Here is a 21,926-nt window from a genome sequence, read left to right on the forward strand (position 1 = left end):
TGCAGTCCAGAAACTTATTGGATAGCCTGTGCCTCGCTGTGTTAGTTTCCCAACATATGTCTGGATAGTTGAAGTCTCCCATCACCACCAAATCTTGGGCTTTGGATAGTTTTGTTAATTGTTTAAAAAAGGCCTCATCCACCTCTTCCACCTGGCTAGGTGGCCTGTAGTAGACTCCTAGCATGATATCACCTTCGTTTTTTACCCCTTTTAGCTTAACCCAGAGACTCTCTACACAGCTATCTCCTACGTTCATCTCCACTTCAGTCCAAGTGTGTACATTTTTAATATACAAGGCAACCCCTCCTCCCTTTTTTCCCTGTCTGTCCTTCCTGAGCAAGCCGTACCCTTCCATACCAATATTCCAATCATGCGTCCCATCCCACCAGGTTTCTGTAATACCAATGATATCATAGTTGTATTTATTGGTTAGCAATTCCAGTTCTTCCTGCTTATTACCCATACTTCTCGCATTTGTATATAGGCATCTAAGCTTATCCATTTATGCTACATACGACACATTTTCCACCCACCCCTTGCCAGTAAACTGCAGCTCTGCATTTCAAGTGCATTAGCAGCCAGGTGAGCAGGCAGCCTGACTCAGTTTCAGTTTGCACTAGGTCTGGGAGCTCAGCCCCCACCCTCCCAGAAAGAGGCTGCTGCCACCACCCCATGCTGCTGACTCAGCATCAGCGGCAGCAGCGCAGGGCGACAGGCAGCCGGTCCACGAGGGGAGCTGGTTATTAAACTGGCTCCCCTCGCAGACCAGCTCCTGCCTGGCACCCTGCGATGTTGCTTCTGATCCAGAGGCAGCAGCGCAGAATGGCAAGGTGCGCCTCAGAAGAGGCCAGAAGCACACGGGCTGATGGCCGCAGCCCTGGGGACTACAGAATAGTCTAGTAACCGGTAAGAATTGATTCAGTTAATCAACTATTCAATTAACAGATATTTAACATGCCTAGTCTATATAGCGCTTAGTGCATCTGAGACAATCCCACAGGAAAGTCACCCTGGAGCCCAATGAGGGGCTCCGCTAGTGTAATGCAAAGCAATCCTACATCCGCAGAAGACCTTAGACCAAGGTAAGTAATTGCTGAGGTCAAGTACAAGAATGCTGAGATGCATCTTTCAACTCTAGGGAACTTGCATCTCATCAAGCGAGCAGACCTCACCAGCACCTGCTGAAGGCCTGTTAAAGCCAGTGTGTGAATATAGGCAATAGCCTCAGGGGAGCCAACAGGACGGCCGGTGTCCTAAGCAGTGTGTGTCTGTGTGGAGGGGCGGGGCCTCAGGCAGAAGGCGCAGCTGGTGCACAGGCTGCACCCCCAGAGACTTGAAAGGGCCCAGGGCTCCAGCTGCCACAGTAGCAGCAGCCAGGAGCCCTGGGGCCTTTAGAATTGCTAATCGCTGGGCCTCAGGGCAACTGCCCCCTCCACTGCACCTTCCCCTTCCCCCCCAGCGGCAGGCCTGGACAGCCGAGAAATTCTTGTTATTTAATGTCTGGAGAGATCCCCAAATGACAGGACCCAGACCCTTCCGCTCTGGAGTCCCGGGCACAGTAACTCGGAAGTTCTTAAAACAATCACTTGTGGATGCGGACGTAGCCCGTAGCCCAGTGGTCACCAACCACTAGAGCAGGACCTACCGGGAGATCCTGGAGCCTCTGGCAGGGGATCCTGACCAGTTTGGCTGGGAGGCTCTCAAGCGCCAGCACTTCAAATGCCCTTCCCCCCACTGCCCTGCTGCTCCTGCTTGCTGTGTAGGGTGGGGGAGACAGAGGCAGGGGGCACTGATGTCACTCTTCACAGAGTAAGAGGGGGGCGGGGCCTCAGCCAAGAGGTGGGGCAGGGGCAGGGCAGGGGTACTTGGGTTTGAGGCAGATCTTGGACCGACAAATTCAAAAAGTGTACTTAAAAAGGTAGGAGACCGCTGTCTTAGTGTGTAGTTTCAGAAGAGAATCAGTTCACGTTAACAGTACCATCTGGATGTCAGGTCTACGAATATACAATTGCGAACACATATTACACCATCTTTTCCTTCATTTCCAAGAAGGCTCAAGTGTTAGCACAGGAGCCAATCCTATGAGCTGCAGATCTTGTAAAAACTCGGGGGGGGAGGGGAAGGGATGAGGAGTGGGGGGCGAAGAAAGATACCCCCTGCATTCTGACTGAAAAACTATGCCATTAGTAAGAAACAACAAAAATATGTCAATTTACAACATTCTAGTATGCTGAGTAGATCTCAAAGCCATTCCTTTATTAGCGCTAGCCCAATGCAGTTCCAGCTTATGGTATCATTACTTTCAAAAGCCTTTCTATGCTCTATCTAGGCTTTTCCCTTACTCCATTTCCTGAATATAGATAAACATGTAAAGGAAACCCAACAAGCAAATAAAGGTGCAGTTTTTGAATGCACCATGTTCAGTGACGGAACAGGGTACACTTTGTTAAGACATACTAAATTTAAAAAAACCCAGAATTTATGTTTCCAGTCTATTCCAATATTATGAGATCAGCAGGGAAGGGTTTGCTAATTTTAGCACTTTTCATAAAGCCCAACCTTGTAAGTTGGGAAAACCTTGCAATGAAGTCAAATTTCAGGCAAACACTGTGGTCTCACAGATACATTTGGAGGGATTTTACTATTATCTGAAAACACTGTATAGTGAAAATGAATAAAAGCTGTGTTTTTAAAATATGGTCTCAAAGTAATCTCTACTACCCAATATAACTGAGCATGTCTCATTTTCACCCTGGCATGCGAGACCCCTTTTTTCCAGCTATTTTAGGTCACGAAAATGTATAAATATAGAAAGCAGGCCTCAATTGTGCCTGGAGTCTCTGGGTGCTACAAGAAGTGTAAATAATAATGCCAAAAAGTTAGCCAGTACTAACTGCAGGTAACTTAGCACTGGTCTTAGTCTCGAGTAAAAATGAGTGTTAGCATAGAAGAAGTTATACAATCAAACCATGTGCTTTTTAAGTTTGCAGGCTGGTGAGGAGGAGAAACAGCCAATACTTTGTAGCCATCCAGCTCCAGAAAAGATTTCCATCTACAAAGATCAGACTGAAAATCAAGTGGTGGCACTCTTCTGAACATGGCCTGTTTGCATAGCTAAAAAGATGCATGTGGAGGCTTGCAGCTCTTACAGTCTATTACCCTTCTTCTCTTGCACATTTCGGTTAGAAGTCAACATTTAGAAGGACATTGGGATTGTTAGGCTTCAGGAAGAGACTCACTAAGAGGAAAGACACCTTTTTAGCTCTCTTCTCCACTGCCTTCAGATTCAGGCAGACTTCACTCCCTTGCTTTACACCGGGGTGGGGAGCCTCAGGCCTGGGGGCCAAATGCGCCCCCCCAGCTTGCCTAGATCTGGCCCCCAAGGCTCAGGGCTCCCCCACAACATTAAGAAGCCTGCACCAGTGCTCCAGCCTCTCCTCCTCCCTCCCCCATCCCCCCACAGGGCTGGAGCCCACAAAATCTACTAGCCTAGGCCCTGGTGTGTGACAGGAACGTGGGGAGCGTTTCTCCTTCTCAGCTGGGGGCCCTATCAGTGAGGGTTGGGTTTTTTCAAATGCTTATCCGATAGCCAACACTTGTTGACTAGCCGTTCCCCCTCCTACCCGCACCATCAGAAAGAAGCTTCAGGGGGTATCCGAGTTAGTCTGTCCAGGTAAACTGAAAAAACAACAAATCGTCTGGTAGCACTTTACAGTCTAACAAAACATGTCGATGGGCACATGAGCAATCATGGGCGCAGCCCGCTTGGGGCGTGGAGAGGAGGGGTGCTTCAAAGCGGCAGCTCCATGCGGCGCTGCCCACGGGAGGCCTCAGGCTGCATGCAGCTTTCAAAGCCTACTCCTTTGTCAGTGTCTGAAAACTGGATACAATTTCACCACAAGAGACACTAAAGGAAGTAGAGTTAATCTCATACTCATGATAGTTTTAAAGAGTAAAATTTCTCAGTGAAACAAGTTTAAAACCCAGACAAGGAGTACTCGTGGTGGTTACCTATTTTCAGTTAGATCTGCAAGCTGTGGACTATATGAAGTAAATTAATTCAGTAAAAAAGGAGGAGCTTATAGAGAAATTCTACCTACCCCCTAGCCCCTCCCCCCAAGTTTAAAATACACTAAGTCAAACGGTATGAATAAATACGCCCATTTTTGTTTCAGTTTCTGCTCAGCAGCAGAAAGTCTGGAAAAAGCTAATTGCAGCTAGCAAGATAAAACCAGCAGCCCCGTCAGAGGCTGGGCCACTCCCTTCCTGCCAGTCACAGATCTGGTTCTGCCTCTATAGCTGCAAAACACAAAAAACAAAACAAAACCGAAAAAGAAAATCCCCCCCAAAAACAACAATAAAAGAACAAAAGGCCACCACACTGTAAAGGAACCAATGCAGAAGATGCTTGTTTTGAAAAGCTTAAAATCTAGATACACAGAGGATAAGAGGTGTAAGGATTTTTTAAAAAACCCAATACTTAGTGCACATCTTTTTAATTTCACAATGTTTATGTTTTGTTTTTATGCAAAACTTAATTAACAGTCCAAATATGCTGTGTTTCAAGGGAATAACTATTTGCTGGCATGCCAAAATGATGTGCCGATTCAGTTTTAAGGCTCCTTTTGAAAAAGCCATTTAAGTCACATCGGTTTATTATAAACAACCACACAAGTCTGTGGCAGAGGGGGGAAAATTCAGTGTTTTCAAAGAAAAAGGGAACTCATCTGCAGTTAGTTCTCCCACCCTTAATCCCAGTCGCTCAGATTCAATTCCCTTTTTCCTATAGGGATAGAAATGACAGCCAGCCCATGAACTGTTAGGACACTTGCTTATCTCACTGACAACATTTTTCAAATAGCATGTAGGGATCAAGACCTGGCTTATATTACTGAACTAAGATGAACCAGTTAAAGTGGGAACAAAGCCAGTTTAAATGCATTTACTTTAGGAGTGTTCATTACATCGTTTTTAAAAACATTTCAGTTTCATCGGTGCAAGCTTTTAATAGAGACAATCCCAACATAAAAGAGGCTTCTAATCTCAAAAGTTTTCACCTTTAGAAAGGAATAGAATATTTACAAACAGAAACCATCTATTTCATAGGCATAATTTGAAAGAAGGCAGTCTGGCTAGAAAGATCCTACTCTCTAAGGGTACGTCTAGACTACATGCCTCTGTCGCCAGAGGCATGTAGATTAGGCTACCCGACATAGTAACATGAAGCGGCGATTTAAATAATCGCCGCTTCATTTAAATTTACATGGCTGCCGCGCTGAGCCGACAAACAGCTGATCAGCTGTTTGTCGGCTCAGCGCGGCAGCCATGTAAATTTAAATGAAGCGGCGATTATTTAAATCGCCGCTTCATTTTACTGTGTCGGGTAGCCTAATCTACATGCCTCTGGCGCCAGAGGCATGTAGTCTAGACGTACCCTAAGATTCTACTCGATACTTGTGTATTCAGAACTTTTACTAGTCAGAGATTAGATACACTATGGCATTGTTCTCTTTATTAAGGAACTCGGATAATGCTTAATTTAGTCCTTTTTTTCTAGATATAGAAGAAAACAGCAAGCTTGGAGATGAGGGGAATTCAACCTTTTAAGTCCTAAAACTCAAGATTCAAAATAAAACTTTTATTTGCAGGATTATTTCTGCTGATCACTGCATACAAAACAAATACAGTTTTCCTCAACATAGATTCTTGTGATTAAAAATATCCTTGCTTCACTGTTTTCCATTGAGCCAGTATTCCACCTCAGTTGCAACAAGAAATTTTAAAACATATTTATGTTGCTTTAAGGTTTGTCTAACCCTTTACATTTAAAATCCTTTTAGTTTACAACCTCAAAGATTTTACTATGCATCAGTTTCCTTGCATAGCTGTCCAACAAGTCAGAAAAGCACTCAGATTTTTCTGGAACAACAGCCATTGTTGGAATAAGACCATGATTTATAGCAGGTACCAAGTCATTAAAAAGGTATCAGCACAAAAGTTCCATTTCCTTCTAAATAACACCTATAATTACTAAAATTAAAAAAGTAACAAAAAAATGTACTCCATGCATTTGGCAACTCTTTTCTTCCACTACTTGATCTGAGGAAGTGGGTCTGGCCCACGAAAGCTCATCATCTAATAAACCATCTTGTTAGTCTTTAAAGTGCTACATAGTCCTGTATTTTGCTTCCGTTTCCTTAGGTAGTCAGTAACTTTGTTCAGCTGAAAAGATCCTTAGAATTCAGGAGTCAGCAAACCTATGGCTCACTTAGGAGCCAAATATGGCTCGCGGCTTGAGCTCAGTCCCCCCTCTCTGCAGTGGGGACCCCGTGCTGGTGATCCAGCATCACACCCCCCTCAAGAATGGGGCCAGTGCTGGCTTCCTGCGCTGGATGCGGGGGTGATGCACATTGAGCAAGCAGGCACTGGGTGGGTGTGGGGGGCGGGCAGCTAAGGTGGCAGTGGAGAAACCGGACTTTGGAGATGAGGAGAGGCTGGATTTCCTAAAGGAGCGGCACATGCGCTACTTCCAGCCTGCCGGTGGACCCTGCCCGAGAAATGCTCTTCCCTGGAGACCCCCAGATACTGGCTGAGCTACTCCTGCTCCCTCTCCCCTGGCCAGACACCCACCCACACCCTGCTCTTGCTCCTGGCACCCTATCTCCCACCCAGATTCTGCACCCCCATCCCTATATCCCATTCACTGGACCCCTCCTTTTTGGGCCTCACCCCAGAGCCTATGGGGGGGACCCATAAAATCCACTAACCCTGAAGTGCCAGAGGAGTTAATCTGGCCTGAAGCCTTGAACCTCAGTCTTCCCTGTCCTTCCTTCCTACCCCCCACAGGGCTGGAGCATCAGGGGAGTGAGATGTCTCACTTGGGGGCCACATCAGTGAGGGTTGGAGGTTCCTGGAGGTTTGGCTCCCCCCCTTGGTTCTCACTTGTGCGGCCCCCAACTGATTTTCCTGTGGGATAGTGGCCCCGACCCAAAAAAGGTTTCCTGCCCCTGCCATAAAGACAATGGAGATTGCCTATCTCCTAGAACTGGAAGGGACCTTGAAAGGTCATTGAGTCCAGTCCCCTGCCCTCACAGCAGGACCAAGTACCATCCCCGATGAATTTTTGCCCCAAATCCCTAAATGGCCTCCGCAAGGATTGAACTCACAACCCTGGGTTTAGCAGGCCAATGCTCAAACCACTGAGCTATCCTTCCCTGTGGGGGACAAACCTTGCATGTTGGACATAAGATTTTACTTTATTTAAAATTAAGCCTGGCCAACCAGCCCCCAGCTGAGGCCCAGCCCCCATCTGGCTGCAGCATCATGAGACTCCTGCACCCTCCCACACCCCAACCCTGAATCCACCATTCACGTGAACCCCCTGCCCTGAGCCCCTCATATCCCCAAATTCCTGCCCCTCCACATCTCCAGCCCCCACTATAAGATTGACAGAAGACAACCTGAATCTGTGCATGACGCTGGATTTGACCAGTTATGATATAAACTTCAAAGAAATGTGCGAAAAGATGCAGCAGAAGTCCCATTAAATAATGCCTGTGAGTACAAAGTTTCATTTATGCTGCTATTAATCATTATGTTAATTAATAATATTAAGTTGTATATCTTCAGTCATGCAACTGGACATTCTTAGATGGCTCTTTATTGACCTGAGCATCTGTTTTGAATTTGGTTTGAAAAGGCTGACGGCCCCGTTATAATTAGTAGTTGGGGAGCAACAAAACCTTTACTCCCCCCCCCCAAAAAAACCCAAGCCATTATTTAAATGGCCCTATCCAAATTGTTTATGAAATGTGTTAACTTTAAAAGAAAATTAAATTGTAAGTGTCCCTTTAAGGTACCAGTCTATGACTGACATCTGTCTGACTCATCTAACTGAAGGAAGCGTTCAGTCAGTGAAGTCATGATCATGCTAGTCAAGCTGGATGAGAGAAATCCTTCTAGAGCACGTTCATAAAGGAATTTCTCAAGAAGCAGCTAGACAGTAGCTAAGTGACCAAAAAAAAAAAAAACCCATACAATACAGGGAAGTTTATTTCCCCCCCCCCCACACAGAGAATTTAGGAAGTCTGAAAAGCAATTATAAGGCTAGGATTAACCTTTAAAGACTTCAAAAATTACTGGGTGCTTATAGTAATGTCAAAACTGAAGGTACTCCTGCTGGAAAGGAAAAAGTTGCTGCAATAGTGGTTCTGTATTTGCTAGGAGTTTCTGGAATAAACACATGAAGTTAATTCCAGCCAAAGGTTTATAATTTCTAGAAGACTGAGGGAAGATTCCACTCTCCAAACCCCGCCGCCCCCCATAAGAAGAAGGTACTGACATGTGACTTGTTTAACAATGCCTAAGACAAGTTTGAGTTAGACCCTTCACAACTAATGCAACAATGATGGATTTGTTTACACTTAAAAAAAGGAGAGAGAGAGAGCAAGCACGCTCATGAATAAGTAATATAACTCATTTAGCTTTTTTATATTTGGGTATGCTGCTACCTACACTTTTAATAGCATTAGTACAAAAAGATACTTCTCCCCATCTCTCTGTACATCCATGTCTTACAAAACTGGCTCTTTAAAAGTAAATAATGTCTATGCTTTAGAATTCATGAAAACAATGCATCACAGAGATTTCTGTCAGGACTCAAAAGTAGAGAATTTTCACCAATACACTTCGCTTTCTCTGTTTGCTCTTCGGGGCAAACTTATGGCCTTTTGGGTGTGTCAGCCTCAGAAGACTAACTTTGACAGATTCACAGGTCACTAAGCTGAAAAATAAGCAGACGAGAGATTTCCCGAGATTTCCTCTAGTTTTTTTGTTTTTTTTTTTAAACTTTGTGCACCATGTATAGGCAGTTCCAGTGATTTGCTGATGGTTACTTCCTGTCTCATGCACTAGCTGAAGACAGCACCTACACACTTCGCAGACACACACTTCTTAAAACCTTTACGAGTGGTAACACAGCAGAGCTTCTGAAACAGTTTGCTGACCAGGGCATCTCTTCTTCCTGAGCAAAGGCCAAACTGCTTGAAGAGAGAAGGGATGCATCTGAGAGAACCCCTACAGCAGTGGTCCCCAACCTTTCGAGGTTGTCAGGCGCCAGGGGGCGTGGCCGTTCGCCCGTGGGGACACTTGTGCCCAGGGCCGGCACTCCCCCCGCCCAGCGCCGCGCGCCCGGGGCCGGCGCTCCCCCCGCCCAGCGCCCGGTGCCAGGCCAGCCCCGAGCACCTGGCGGGCGCATCGAAATGCCCCCGCGGGCGCCATGGCGCCCGCGGGCACTGTGTTGGGGACCACGGCCCTACAGGGCCAGGAAAAGAATACTAGGGGCCAAGTGCAACAGTAGAGGCAGAAGAAATCCTCTGTCCAGCTCCCTTCACCAGAGCCAGAATCTATCCTGGTCTAAGTGAGACAGTAGAGTGCTCCGGTCTCAAAGTCAACTCCTGCAGCAAGAGTAGTCACGCAGACACAAGCATAGATGGGAACAGGAGCATCACTCTGAGATACTGAAAAAAAAGTGGGGAGGACCACAGGTGTTAATGTGACGGTGCTGCTTGCCAAGGGGAGACACCCATACACAACCTAAGACTACAGAGAAGGGCATGGGGAACCTCAGGCCTGGGAGCTGGATTCGGCCCTGGCTTGCCTGGATCCGGCCCCCGAAACTCAAGGCTCACCTCCTAGCATCGGGGAGCCCGTGCCTATTGAGGGACAGGAGTACACAGTCTACTAGCCTGGGCCCCACTAGGCTCTGGTGCGCAAGGGGAATGTGGGGAGTCTTTCCTGCTTAGTCAAGGGCCACCCACATTAGTGAGATTTGGGTGGGGTGTTTCTTTGGGGGGGGGAGGAGCTTCTCACTTGTGTGTGGCCCCTAACTGATTTCTGTGGGTCAGCGACCCCTGATCCAAAAAACGTTCCCCACCTCTGCCCTAGCACAATTTTAACTTTGGCTTTAGCATATTCCAAAAAGATCCTTAAAAATAGACCACCACACAAAACCAACCAACCAGCCAAACTGGCAGCAGGACAGAAAACCTGACTTGAAAAAAGCCAGACAATACAATGTTGATATGGTGCTCTATCCACTGCCAGAAACTGCATTAGCTCTTTTCCCAAAAAATTCAAGTTGACAGGACAGTTGCTCCATTACTCTTGAATGTTGTTAATTTTGCTGCTTCCAATCGACAGGATAGGAATTTCTCGGAGAACATGGAGCAACGGTATACATTACCTTTAAATATGATCCATAGTATTTTGTTACATAAGGACTATCACACTGACTTAGGACAGTTATCTCTTGCTGTATGTCCTCTATTTCATCTTCCGCTTCCTCAAGGTCTATGATTTTTATAGCAACCACTTGCTGAGTTCGATTATCAATTCCTTTAAAGACTTCACCAAAGGAGCCTTTTCCAATGCGTTCTAGTTTTGTGAATAGTTCTTCTGGGTCTGCTCTGTGGTTCTATTAAAAAAGGGAAAAGAAAGATTGTAAACAAGTTGTTTTACTTATTGCCAAAGGAATAACCCACTCCCTCCCCATGCAAGCACTGGTAAAGTTATATGGCAGTGCTAACATTACTACATTATCACCAGATAATTCAGATAAACTTCTGCTCAGCTTGTACTTATAGATCGTGTATGTTGTGCAATAAACGCAAGGGCCTGATCATCAACTCCCATAAAGAACAGACAGGAAGGAGCAGGGCAGTCAGGAAAATTCCCCTGTGTGTAGGTGACCAAGAGTGAGAGTACGTCAGATTCAGAAAGATGGCAAGCCGCGTACTCTACTGATACTGAAAAACTGGGACAAAGTAAGCTTAGAGCAGAGGCAGGAAGTTGGCTCAGAAGAGCTAAATATTTACTAGCTACAATGTAGAGAGTACATCAGTAAATAGGAGTTGTTCAAACAACATGCAAGTTGTATTTAAACAAGACACACAACAATGTGCTGCAACAATGCTGCCTTTGACCAATCTGTATTCTGAATGGTAAAAAAATCCTTCAAAAGATTACTATTTTAGATCTTAGAAAAGGGCTGCAACATCACACTTCAGCTGATGCTTTTGATACAATTTACTTTTTACCAAAGGAATCCAGAACCTACACTGGATTTGTAAGGCAGTATATGAGGGCGATGCTCAATAACCATGTTACTCATTAATTTACAACACACTGCAGAAGAGAGTGGGTGGGCGGAGGTAAGCCTGAGTTAGACCACCACCTAAGAGATCAAAGCACATTTGTGGGCACGCTATTTCAGGTCAGACCTCACTCGCATGGTGACCAAAGTCTCTTCAGAGTACAGGACTGCGTAGAGGTTCGCGGAAGCGATAAAGCATGATTATGAACACAAAGCACAATCCAGGCTTTAGGTCTGAAAATTTATCCTGCCGACTTTGAACAGGCTTTGATGGCTAAGGCGGCAATTGCCAAGGGGCCCGGCTGATTTAAAAGAGCCGGGGGGGGGGGGGGGGGGGCGCCTGGACACAGCCCGGCTGGGCTGCCAGCCGCCAAGGCAAGCTTCCTGACCGCTTTTCCTCTGTGAAGCTCCCCAAAGTGTCCCACAGTTCCTAAGGCCCCCTAGTAGGGGAGGGGATCCTCACTCAATGCCACATGCCCAGAGCACCCACTGCAGCACATGGGAGCTGCAGGGGTAGCGCCTACAGGCAAGCAGAGACCCTCCTGGACACCATGTCAACAGCTTTTGGGGGCTACCCAAGGTAAGCACTGACCCCCTAACCCACTCCCACACCCCGACCCCCTCCCAGGGCCTGATCCTTCACCTCCTCCTGCACTAAATCCCCTCTCAGAGCTTGCACGCCACGCCCCCTCCCATAACCCCTCTCCTGGCTCCAGCCTGGTGAAAATGAGAGAGGGTGGGAGAGCAAGCAGAGGGGGATACGTGGGGGGGGGGGGGGGGTAGTGCTGTAAAGAATGGGTGTGGCAGGGGCATGGTAAGGGTGTCTGGGTTTGCAGGAGTAGATGGTTGACAATCCTACCAGGCAGGCTCGCAGTAGCGCTGGCATTGCAGGAGCAGCGCACCAGCAGCCTGCTGGACAGCCAGCACAAGACCACCCACCTGTCAGGCGGCATGGGCGTGGCTTGTGCACGCATAGGGACCCGATAGACTGTTCTGCCCAGAACTGCTGGCAGTAGGCCTGACATGAAAGTATTTAGCTGGGATCACGAAGCGGGGAGACTGTCTTTGGCAAGCACAGAAATTGCCATAGTGGATCACGCTCAGGGCCTGTCTATTATTATTCATTACCGCACAACCCAGTAGCCCTAGTCATGAACCCACCGTGTTAGGGGCTGAACAAACTCAGAAGATGGCCCCTGCTCCAAGTAACATCTAGTCCACCACCCTGTCTGACAGTGAGCAGCAGCACTCAGAGGGAGGTGAAAAAACCTGCAGTAGGCAGATGTCGGATAATCTGCCCCCACAACAGGTTTCTGCCTGGTCTGTAAGGATGCAACCAGGACAGTGAGACTCATGCTAGCGGAGTGCAAGCTAGCATGCTAACAAGAGCTGTGCAGATTTTGTAGGATCAGTGGAGGCTCAAGAGCGCCACCCGAGCTCACGCCCATCCCAAGCTCTAGGTCCAAGCGTGGGTGGCTAGCCAGGGCCTCTGCCAATGCCACAACATCCACATCATGATTTTCCGCTTGCCAGTGCAAGCCACATGAACACAAGCTTGTTTACCTGGGTTGGGGGGCTCACCTGCAGCGGTAGTGTGAACAGAAGCCGATTTCCAACTACTAGGGTAAGACCGAAAGCAGGAGATTTAATGGCAAAACTTTTGGAAGGGATGCTAATGACAACTGTGGATATGTGTAATATCCCCATAAATATGTTCAAACCCTTTTTGAATCTTGCTACATTCCTGGTTCACTTTTTAGTGCAGTGTTTCCAAAGTCCAATGTCTCCCAGTGCATGTTTTTTATCAGTTATCAGAATACTATAATATGGAGAACGCAAAGGTGAAAGGAGGCCCCATTTCTTCCAACTCAAAACCTCTTTAGGTGTGAATATCACATCACCCTTGTTGCAGAAGAAACCCTAAACCAGAGAGCAAGAATGAAGGTGCCAACGTGGAAAATGCTCTGGACAAGCGGCGCATCGAGACCTTGGCTTGTTGTTCGCTCACACTAGTGTCACTTTTACCCCTTTTACTTGGTGCCATCTCCATTTCTGCACCAAGGCACCATCCTCCTTTCATTCACATGCCTCCTGAAAAACTTACTTCTTCAAAGCCTGTCAACACTAATCCATGGCTCGCAGACAGGTGAATCGAAAACGTAGAGAGAAAACTAGAGCGAGTAAAAGGCATTTACATATACATTCCGCTAACAGCATCAAAACCTCACGTGCCCAGTCACCGCTGCTGAAGATGCCCATAATCCCTATTCCAATGGAAACTGTTCTGTTTGTCTCCCCATTGCACATCATTATTTGTTCTTGTCAGTATGGTAAAACACATAGGTGAACCACAGTAACTAGTTCCATGCTGGAATAACCTCTCTGTTTGGTATGTTCAAATACAAACAGTGGCATTCTCGTTGACAGACCGATTTAATTTGGCAATTACCATGTATTTTTGTAGAGCCCTGGCTTTGAGTGAGCTAGTGCAGTGCACTCCTGCCAGCCCAGAGACTGGTGACATGAGAAATGAACTACATTTTGTTTTTAACAAAGGAACCGGAACACGTTAGCTTTCCATGTGGTTTGGTTTTTGCTATAGCTCCCCATTAACTTTTTTTCCCTTCCCTGAACTCTCTTCACTTGTTTTCCTGGTTGTAGCAGGAACACAAAGGGAGAAGAGGAGCCTCAGAAGGAAAAGTGCCAATAGCAGGAGCTGGGATCTTCCTTCACTTGCATAGCAGGAGGCAGAGACAATAGTGGGAGAAGGCATCAAGCCACCTTGAAGGCATTTCACTGTAAGAGAAGCACTTCAAAGTGCCATAGTCCCTACCATAGGAGCACAGCTGTGCACAGTCTGCTCCATGCAATTGAGTCTAATGGATCTTGGATAATTTAGATGAAAAAGGCTCTGGTGTCTGCCCAGTACCCAGACAGGCAGGTGCCAATGAGTATAAAGCTACCCAGATTCTAAGATGAAAGGATCAAGAAGAATGAATTGCCGACTCATCTCTAGCAGCGAACACTGGAGGTCAAGGCAAGCCAGCAATCTTATTTCACCGTTCACAATGCAAATGTGCTCTATTTTATACTTAAGGTTCTATTCATATTTCTGTTTCTAGGGGCTAATGTCTAAGCTACAAAAGATGTGTTTTTCACAGGAATATCTGAGTCTCATTTGCTTGCGTTGTACTCCAGTAACTCAAAGGCAGCTTTTGGCAGACGATCGCTCTCATGTAAATACTTAGATATTTTGTAGGAATAGAGTTAACATAGCAAGTTTTAGAATCTGAAAGAGAAAGGAAATAGCACAAGCCTCAGAGCAATTTGCACAAGTTTTCTTTTGCCCACGAGAGAATGGCTGATAGCAAGTCCTTTACAGTGGCAAAAGCCATTTCTCTGACTCCACCAGCTGGAAGGAGACCCAACATAGAGTTCAAACAGAACTCTAGCACACAACATAACTAGACGTATTTAAAAAGATTCACCAGATGTCCAAGATCCCTAGTGTGGACACTACTTTAGAAGTTAGAGAGATTCCCACCAGTGCAACTTCAGGTTCATCCAAACAGACAGCAGATTAACTCCTTCTATAATAAAGCAGTCTTCACAAGTCACTGCACCTCTATACTTCCACTTCCTGTCTGTAAAACCATGCTGACCTCTTCTGTGACCCAGGGAGGGAAAACGCTGCATACATATTACCAACTCCTGACTTCATATCCAATTCCAACTACTTGCCTGGGCTGAACCGCTGTCAGATAATCTCTGCCATCCAGATCTGTGCTGCAATTACATACCAAGAGTCCCAGTCTTGCGTTATGATCCACACAGGTGAAGCAAAAGGTGAATGGGGCTCTGTGGGGGTGGAACAGTACACCCCACTGACCAAAATGCAGGATTGGGGTCTCCATCCCCCCCTAAGGCATTCAACTGCAGAATCTGATAAAACAGAGACCGAGCTGGGGGCACCTAGGCCATAGAATCATAGAATAATAGGACTGGAAGGGACCTCGAGAGGTCATCGAGTCCAGCCCCCCGCCCTCAAGGCAGGACCAAGCTCCATCTACACCATCCCTGACAGATGTCTATCTAACCTGTTCTTAAATACCTCCAGAGAGGGAGATTCCACCACCTCCCTTGGCAATGTATTCCAATATTTGACCACCCTGACAGTTAGGAATTTTTTCCTAATGTCCAATCTAAACCTCCCCTGCTGCACTTTAAGCCCATTACTCCTTGTCCTGTCCTCAGAAACCAAGAGGAACAAATTTTCTCCTTCCTCCTTGTGACACCCTTTTAGATATTTGAAAACCGCTATCATGTCCCCCCCTTAATCTTCTTTTTTCCAAACTAAACAAGCCCAGTTCATGAAGCCTGGCTTCATAGGTCATGTTCTCTAAACCTTTAATCATTCTTGTCGCTCTTCTCTGTACCCTTTCCAATTTCTCCACATCTTTCTTGAAATGTGGTGCCCAGAACTGGACACAGTGCTCCAGCTGAGGCCTAACTAGTGCAGAGTAGAGCGGCAGAATGACTTCACGAGTTTTGCTTACAACACACCTGTTGATACAACCTAGAATCATATTTGCTTTTTTTGCAACAGCATCACACTGTTGACTCATATTCAACTTGTGGTCCACTATGACCCCTAGATCTCTTTCTGCCATGCTCCTTCCTAGACAGTCGCTTCCCATCTTGTATGTATGGAACTGATTGTTCCTTCCTAAGTGGAGCACTTTGCATTTCTCTTTATTAAACCTCATCCTGTTTACCTCTGACCATTTCTCTAACTTGCTAAGGTCATTTTGAATTATGTCCCTATCCTCCAAAGAAGTTGCAACCCCACCCAGTTTGGTATCATCTGCAAACTTAATAAGCGTACTCTCTATCCCAATATCTACATCATTGATGAAGATATTGAACAGTACGGGTCCCAAAACAGACCCTTGAGGAACTCCACTTGTTATCCCTTTCCAGCAGGATTTAGAACCGTTAACAACCACTCTCTGACTACGGTTATCCAGCCAATTATGCACCCACCTTATCGTGGTCCTATCTAAGTTATATTTGCCTAGTTTATCAATAAGAATATCATGCGAGACCGTATCAAATGCCTTACTAAAGTCTAGGTATATGACATCCACCGCTTCTCCCTTATCCACAAGGCTCGTTATCCTATCAAAGAAAGCTATCAGATTAGTTTGGCATGACTTGTTCTTCACAAACCCATGCTGGCTATTCCCTATCACTTTATTACCTTCCAAGTGTTTGCATATGATTTCCTTAATTACCTGCTCCATTATCTTCCCTGGGACAGACTAAACTGACCCGTCTGTAGTTTCCTGGGTTGTTCTTATTCCCCAGCGACATGAAGAATACTTATTCAATGCCCTCACAAAAGGAGAGAACAAAAATCCTCTTCAACATCAGCACCACCCCAAAAAAGACAGAAGCTAATCTTCCTGAAACTCCCCTGGCCCTTTCCCAGTTCTCTGTGAGCATCGCTGGCTGTTTTCCCCTTTCCTCAGTATGGTTCTGCTACTACAAAGACAGATAATTCACTCTGCGGGTGAAGCAATTCAAAAACTTCCAATCATGTGGAATACTTGGCTATTACTATGCAAAGACAAGCTGGATTAACAAGGCTACAAGCCACCATCTGGAACAGTTCAGCTGAGCCTCACTTTGCATTTGCCAGGGCTGAAGCGAAGAAGTCCTTCCTTCGCCTCCAGTACAGTCATGGCATAAAACTTCCAATATTTCTCCATCACAACCACTCAGACTCTGAATATGACTTCCTTCCACGGGCACACCAGCTGCCTTCCCATGCGTATTATGGTCAGGTCACCTGCATACTATGGTAATCTGTGAGGATGAAATAGGGAAGTGACTACTTGGAAGGTTATAATAATATTCTACCAGACAATTCATAGAATGTGGATAGCTACAAAACACCAATATTCCTCAGAATCATCTGATTGACCACACTTAGTCAAGACTTCTACTTTGTGTGTCAAAAAGACCTGCCCATAGCTTTAATCATGCTAGAAAATCTGTTTGGCTTTGAGTTTGTGATCTATTGAATCACCAATAGCATTTCCTGAAATACTTTAGTGTTACTTCTTGTGGGTGGAGGAGGGGGAACGCCAATCAATCTACAGTTGACCAGGCTGGACCCTGCTGTGCTCATGAGACCAGACAAGGTAACAGCTGGAGATAGTACAGGTTCAGTCTTCAGTGCTTGGAACCATGGAGTTCTTCACTCAGCTATTTCAATACAGTATGTAGCATGCCAGAGAACAAATGGTGGATACGTTTCCTTTGGCCGAACACAGAAGCATAGTGTGGAAGACAACCTACAGCAGCAAATCTTAAAAAGGAAGCAGTCTCAATGAATTGAAATTGACTGTCTTCAGTGGGTGGCCAAGAGTTGAAAGAAGGTAAGATATCTGCCCCTACAAGGCTTCTTGAAAGAGATCTGTGACCCATTCTATGGCTAGATGAAGGTAGCAACCTTTCCCCCTCAGCTTGATAAAAGCAAGAAAAAAGCCCTATTAGCAAGAGCAGCTTCTAGCTTTAGAGGAGATTTCTGAAAAAAGTCAAATGCCTCAAGATGTGAAGTAAATGCGCTTCCATGCTGCAATCTTTTCTATTTACTTCTCAAATTGTATTTCCACGCCTCACTCCTCCTTGCTGTTACACAATGCTTCCAGATGCATGGTTATGCACACTGTCACCTTCTTGACAAGCTCCAAAGGAATTCAAGCTCTTAGTCTCTCCAAGCAACATAAACAGTTGTCAGTAAACAACTAGCTACTCTCCCTGCCAAAAGTAAATCCACACCAATATACTTATCCAGAAAACACATGCAAAGGAGCGGGGCAACAGTTTCCCCGCCATGTTAACCTCATTAATCCCAGATATTAAAGCAGTCCCTAGATGGGGTACTTTCTAAAGCATTCTAAAATTCAGAACATTGCATGTCCTTGAAAACTGACAGCTACTAAAATGCTAGATTTAACGTATGCTCACAGGATGTGAGATGTGACTTCTAAATTTCAGGCTAGAATGAAATGGATTCATGCTAGATTATACATGCAATATATTTGGAAACAGTTCTATAATCAATATATCATTATTCTTTCACAAGATGGTTCTAAACACTGAAAATCAATTACCCCAAGGCCTCTAGCCAGCAGTGCATTTTGCATAAGCACCGTGTGTCAGGAAATCAGCTCCTCCGATCACCAGGACCAATGAATAAAGCATAGGACAGGGGTCGGCAACCTACGGCCAGATCTGTACACTGACCATACAGGACTGTCCCAATTTTAACCACCATTGCTCCTCACGTGGTGCAGCAGCCTCCTCTCTTTCTCCCCGCAGGGCAGATAGGCAGCTCCACTGGAGCTTTGCCAGGGGGCAGCCAGGCTGGCTTCCAGCGGCACTCATTTTCTGGCCATTCTATCACTCCCTGCCCCACCACCTCGTGCTGCACGGCCCCTTCCCCCCCCCCTTGGGATTGCCTCTGGCACATGGGGCCCAGGCCCAGCCACGCCGCCCCCTCCTCCAGGCTGCTTGCTGGCACAGCGGCTGCCACCACTGCCAAGAGGGCCAGGCAGTCCAAGGCAAAACCTGGTGGAGCCAGTCCCAGACCTCCACACCTTGGAGCTGTCACTTCAGCCCCGGCAGGAGCTGGGCAGAGCCTGGCTGGGGCGCTGCGGAGCGAGGCGTGCTCCAGCTCAGCAGGTGAGCTCTCTGCACTGCCGCTCTCTTCCCCCTCCCCCCCCGCCCGCCACAGGGGGAGCGACAGCGAGCCAGGTCTGGTGGGGGCTTCTTCACCTCCCCTCCACTGCACCGGGATCCCCACTGCATAGATTAGGGGTGGGGGGGAGAGGAGGGAGCTGAGCTCCCTCCCCTTCCCACCGGCTGGGGGAAAGGCAACGCGCTGTTCGGAAGCTTTCCACACGGCAAGGTAAGCGTTCCCCCTCATGCCCAGACCCCCACACCTCAATCCCCCTCACCTCACCCCGCCCCGCCAAGAGCCCACAACCCGAGCCTGCTCCTGCACACTCCCTTGCTCCTGTACCTCCTCCCGGACACACACTGCACCCTCCTTTGCTCTTGTACCTCCCCCCTGGCCAGACACCTACCCCCACCCTGCTCCTGCATCCACCATTCCTCCTGCACCCTCACCCCTGGCCACACACTGCACCCTCCCTTGCGCCTGGCACCCACCCCTGGGCCAGACACCCTACTCCCAGCCTGCTTCTGCAGCCTACCTCCCACCCAGACTTCGCAACCTCTCCCTTTTCTGCACCCCATCCCTATCCCACACACTGGCAGCCCTGTCCTGCATACTGAACCCCTCATTTTTGTCTCCACCCGAGAGACTAAGGGAGCCCATAAAATCCACTAACTCCGGAACCCCAGAAGAGAAAATCTGGCCTATGGGAAGCCCTGAACCTCAGTCTTCCCTGCTCCTTTCCCTTGTCCTGTGGGGCTAGAGTGCCCAAGTGAGGTGTCTCAGTTGGGGGCCACATCGGTGAGGATTTAGGGGAGGGGTTAAGTTTTTGCACCTCTCACTTGGTGGTTCCCAACTGATTTTTCTGTGAGCCAGTGGCCCCCCAACCCAAAAATGTTTCCCCACCCCTTCCAGAAATAAAGAAAATATTGAAACCTTTTGTGCTAGACAAATTAATATTTTACTTCATTTAATGAAGTTTAATAGTTTAAATTAAACCACTCTCCCTAGCTGCAGCTGGTTCAGAAAATATGGCCACCATACCCAGCCTGGCCCAGGCCCAACACACAGAACTGTAAATAGAAGTGAGTAAGTTAAATCTTGGCAGGCTACTCCTTAAAGGGTGCCGATCCTGGTATAGGACATTTATGACATTTTCAGTCCATGTCAATATAAACAGAACAATTGTGCTGTGACAGAAGACAGAAGAGGAGCTAACATGTCAAAAATTTAAGGTTAGTTTCTTAAATTCTCTGGTTACCATGACTCTCAAACCCTGAATACACAGATCACAAGTTCTGAGCTTCTTCTTCTTTTTTTTTTTTTTTTTAAACAGTACTCCTCCTATAAGAAAAAGCAGATAGTCATGCATCTTTGTTTTCTCTGGATCTAAAAGGCTAGAAATCCTGGTGGAATTTTCCAGCTTTCAATCTCGCTGTCAAATCTTCCCCAGGATCTGGGCGCTCTGGAATATGGCAGAGTCACAGGTATAAAATGAAAGGCTGCTCTTATTACATGCCTTCTCGTCACATCTGGAGCAAGAGGAGCATGCATACAGAGAGAATACCATAAGAACCTAAGTCACTGGAAGAGGTCAAACTGCCAAATAGTTCTGCTGCTTAGGTCCATCTTGGTCACTGTATTCCTTATCACTGATTGGGGCACAAGTCCACAGGACCACTTTCCACTAACTACTAGGTCTATACTTGAAAGGCTTTGCTGGTTAAATATGCCAGACTACTATGCCAGCATAGCCGTGTGTATACTAGGGGGGTTGGCCAGCACAACCATGTCTTGAAATCATACCTCATTACATCCTGACCAACACAGCTACATAGCTGTCCATTTGTTCTTTGTGCAGCCCTGATAATATTGCTATAAGCAAACTACAGAGGACATCCCAGTTCCTGTGCACTGTGGCAGTGAAATATGGGCTTGCTGGTGCTTGTTCCACATCTTCCAGGGCCTGTTCCACGCTAAGTGCTAAGGCCCTTCCTGCTCACCTCACTTCACTACCGTTTTGTGGGTTAGCCAGGCCACCTATGTAACAAGGTATCACTATTTATGTGCCATAAATATTGACTTCTGAATAGGCTACTCCGTTCCATCAGCAAAGTGAATTCCTTCCCCCCTCAAAATCACCTTAAAGTTAAGGATACAGGTTTGCCACTAAAGTTCTGCACATAAAGTCCATTTAGCAAAGGAGGACAGTTTGTAAAGGAGTACAACCTAAAATTCTTGTCATAAGTTAGCAGCTGTGACGTTGCCAAAAAGCCTTGCAGGACAAAGAAGTTTCCAGTAAAGTATGTCAGATGATGTTATTATTTCTATTTTAGTTCCTAGGAGTCCTAGTCATGGCTCAGGACACCAATGCGCTAGATGCTGTGCAAACACAGAAGACACTCCCTTACCACAAGGGGCTTACATTCACACCATTACTAGAGATCCAAAGTTCTCGCTTTCCTTTCAGAAAGCTCACAACACTGAATTTGTGATGACAAAGTGAAGTCATAAGCAGAAGTAGACATTGCAAAAATTTGTGAAAAACAAATGCTGGATGTTCTCAAGTCTGCTCAAATGTATAGGTTCTTTGGTAACAGAAAAGCACTTGTTTCTAGACTTAAGTTATTTAAGTCTACATCTCCTAGCGGAGGGTATTTTCATATATTTTCAGAGTCAATCACTTAAAATAACCCCTTTAAAAGCAGAAAGCAGCTGTATGCAAATATCTCAGCTATCACCTCAAACAATCCAGGAAGAACAAAATGAAAATGTAACCTAACAGTCATTCTGAAGTGGCTTGAACATTTCCAAGCACAAGCTGGAATATGTAAATGGTAAAGTTGATAAACGCTGGCCTTCAACTTCAGCAAGATGAGCTCAACTCTGAAACATGCAGAGCAGAGCGCCTGCTACTCCCAATTCCAATTCACAGGAGTTGAGGGCACCTCACTACAGGCTGAACCTCTGAAAACCAACACACTCTGGTCCAGCAATGTCTGTGGTCCTGCTCCTGGACCAGAGAGC

The 21,926-nt window shown here is 46.5% G+C and overlaps 1 protein-coding gene across 2 annotated transcripts in view; it reads right to left on the reverse strand.

Annotated features, from left to right (window-relative positions):
- STK26 (serine/threonine kinase 26) overlaps positions 1-21,926 on the reverse strand; it is a 58,487-nt gene that overhangs the window by 14,607 nt on the left and 21,954 nt on the right. For both annotated transcript variants that reach the window (XM_075941152.1, XM_006135315.4), the window contains exon 2: positions 10,244-10,474. In XM_075941152.1, coding sequence (XP_075797267.1) covers positions 10,244-10,474 — 231 coding nt within the window. The remainder of the gene's footprint in view (positions 1-10,243; positions 10,475-21,926) is intronic.

Source organism: Pelodiscus sinensis, chromosome 13 (assembly GCF_049634645.1).
Source record: "Pelodiscus sinensis isolate JC-2024 chromosome 13, ASM4963464v1, whole genome shotgun sequence".
In the NCBI taxonomy this organism is placed as follows: Eukaryota; Metazoa; Chordata; order Testudines; family Trionychidae; genus Pelodiscus; species Pelodiscus sinensis.